Genomic DNA, 2,561 nt, shown 5'->3' with positions numbered 1-2,561 from the left:
CCTCCGCCGCCTCCCACTACCCCGACGGACGCGCTGGCGTCACGCCGCCGGGTCACCTGCTCCCGCCCGGGCCAATCGGGGAGGGGCTCTCGGTGACGTCACATCGGCGGGGGAGAGGGGCTGGGGGAAGGCGAGGGGAGCGGGCCTGTCCCTGTGCCTCTCCCTGTCCCTGTCCCAGTCCCTGTCCCTCTCCCTGTCCCCGGCAGTGGCGCCATTCCAGTGCCCGGCCGCATCCCTGTCCACATCGCTGTCCCAGCCACTGTCCCTTCCCTGTCCCCATCCCCTTCCCTCAGTCCCCATCCCTGTCCCCTTCCCTGTCCCCATCCCAGCCACTGTCCCTCTCTCTGTCTCCATCCAGTCCCCATCCCAGCCCCCGTTCCTGTCCCAGTGCCTGACCCCATTCCTATCCCACTCCCTGTCTCCATCCTCATCCCTGTACCCATCTCTATCCCCATCCCTATCCATGTTCCTCTCCGCACCTGCTGTCCATGTCCCCGTCCCCTTCTCTGTCTCAGTCCCCACTTCTGTCCCCTTCCCAGTCCCTGTCTCAGTCCCAGTTCCTGTCCCAGTGCCTGTCCCCATGCCTGTCCCAGTCCCTGTCTCCATCCTCAGTCCTGTCCCCATCCCCTTCTCTGTCTCAGTCCCCATCCCAGTCCCCGTTCCAGTCACTGTCCCTATTCCAGACCCAGTCCCCGTTCCTCTCCCCATCTCCATCCCAGTCTCAGTCCCCGTCTTCATCCCAGTCCCTGTCACAGTCCCTGTCACCGTCTCCTTCCCTGTCCCCATCCCTTCTCTGTCTCAGTCCCCACCTCTGTCCCCTTCCCAGTCCCAGTTCCTGTCCCAGTGCCTGTCCCCATCCCCATCCCAGCCCATGTCCATCCTCATCCCTGTCCCCATCTCCATCCTTGTCCCTATCCCTGTACCTATCCTTATCCCTGTCCCCATCTCCATCCCTATCTCTGTCCCTGTACCTCTCCTCACCCGCTGTCCCTGTCCCCATCCCCTTCTCTGTCTCAGTCCCCATGCCTGTCCCCTTCCCTGTCACAGAATCACAGAATCTTCTAGGTTGGAAGGGACCTTAACGATCATCTTGTCCAACCGTCAACCTAACTGACAAAACTAGACACCCGCACAACAAACAAGAAGCATCACCATCACTAAACCATACCTCCCAGCACTACATCAACCCGTCTTTTGAACACCTCCAGGGATGGTGCCTCAACCACCTCCCTGGGCAGCCCATTCCAATGTCTGATAACCCTTTCAGTGAAAAAATTTTTCCCAATATCCAGCCTGAACCGCCCCTGGCGTAACTTGAGGCCATTTCCTCTCGTCCTGTCCCCTGTGACTTGAGAGAAGAGACCGACCCCCACCTCTACACCCTCCTTTCAGGTAGTTGTAGAGAGCAATAAGGTCTCCCGTCAGCCTCCTTTTCTCCAGGCTGAATAACCCCAGCTCCCTCAGCCTCTCCTCATCAGACTTGTGCTCCAGACCCCTCACCATCTTATGTCCCCATCCCTATTCCAGTCCCAGTCCCTGTCCTTCTCCCTGTCTCCATCCCAGTCCCTGTCTCCATCTCCATCCCTGTCCCTCTCCCCACCCGCTGTCCCTGTCCCCATCCCCGGAGCCTCCTCTCCCCCTGGTCACAGTGACACATGCCGGGGCTGGGGAAGGTGTCCCTGTCACCCGGAGGGGACATTTCCCCCCCTTTGCGCCTCAGCCCCTTCCAATGGCCGCCCCCACAGCTTCCCTCCTCCCCTGGAAGGGACAGTCTCCCCCAGGCACGTGCGTTTTTCGTCCTTTGGAGAGGCCTTTGGCCCAAAATGGCAGGGTTTTGTCCAAAACGGGGGTGGCAGTTGTGAGGGAGAAGGCGGAAGGACGGGGGTAAATCGCGGGTGAATCACGGCTGGAAACCGCCAAAGCAGAGTTGTCCCGTGGGGCTTTCATCCTCCTGGATGAGCCCGCGAGGTTTGGGTGGTTTTTTTTGTTTTTCTTTTTCTTCTTCAACCCCCGGTTTGGGCTTTTCACAGCGCTCTTGTCCCGGAGGCTTTGCCATGAGGAGCCTGCGGGCAGTCCTCCCCGCCGCCAGGGGTCGCTATCACCCCCTCCCCCACAGCGCAGAGGCCCGGCCTCCTCTGGTTGCTAGGAAACGTGGGGCGGAGGGAGACGCCGTAAAGGTGCGACGCGACTGTCGTGAAAAAAAAAAGAGGAAAAAAAAAATGTCGTGAAGCGCGGTCGGCGGGGCCTGCGGCGGAGAGAGTGACCGGGCCCGGCTCCCCGCACTTATATGCCCCGTCCCCCGGCGGCCGCCTCCCCCTCCTGCTCCATGTGGGGCCCGGGCCGGGCTCTCGGCCTCTCCTCCTCCTCCTCTTCCTTCTCCTTCTTCTACTATGGCCCGGAAAACAGTTAGCAGGAAGCGGAAAGCGGCGGCCGCCGCCGCCGCGGGGCCCGGGGGGCTCCAGGGGGAGCAGGTAGGCCGGGGGCGGGTGTGTGGGGGTGTGTGTGTGTGACTGGAGTGTGGCGGGGGGGGAAAATGCTTATTCCCGTCAGGGCGGAAGGGG

The 2,561-nt window shown here is 61.6% G+C and overlaps 1 protein-coding gene across 1 annotated transcript in view; it reads left to right on the top strand.

Annotated features, from left to right (window-relative positions):
- Positions 1-2,229: 2,229 nt before the first annotated feature.
- DCAF12 (DDB1 and CUL4 associated factor 12) overlaps positions 2,230-2,561 on the top strand; it is a 34,654-nt gene continuing 34,322 nt past the window's right edge. Inside the window, exon 1 of the mRNA XM_014952485.1 lies at positions 2,230-2,471. Coding sequence (XP_014807971.1) covers positions 2,391-2,471 — 81 coding nt within the window. The 5' untranslated portion in view covers positions 2,230-2,390. The remainder of the gene's footprint in view (positions 2,472-2,561) is intronic.

The sequence above is a fragment of the Calidris pugnax genome, unplaced genomic scaffold, assembly GCF_001431845.1.
Source record: "Calidris pugnax isolate Ruff unplaced genomic scaffold, ASM143184v1 scaffold220, whole genome shotgun sequence".
Taxonomy (NCBI): Eukaryota; Metazoa; Chordata; class Aves; order Charadriiformes; family Scolopacidae; genus Calidris; species Calidris pugnax.
Note: the sequence above shows the minus strand (reverse complement) of the source record. Positions and strands in the feature narration are given on the sequence as shown.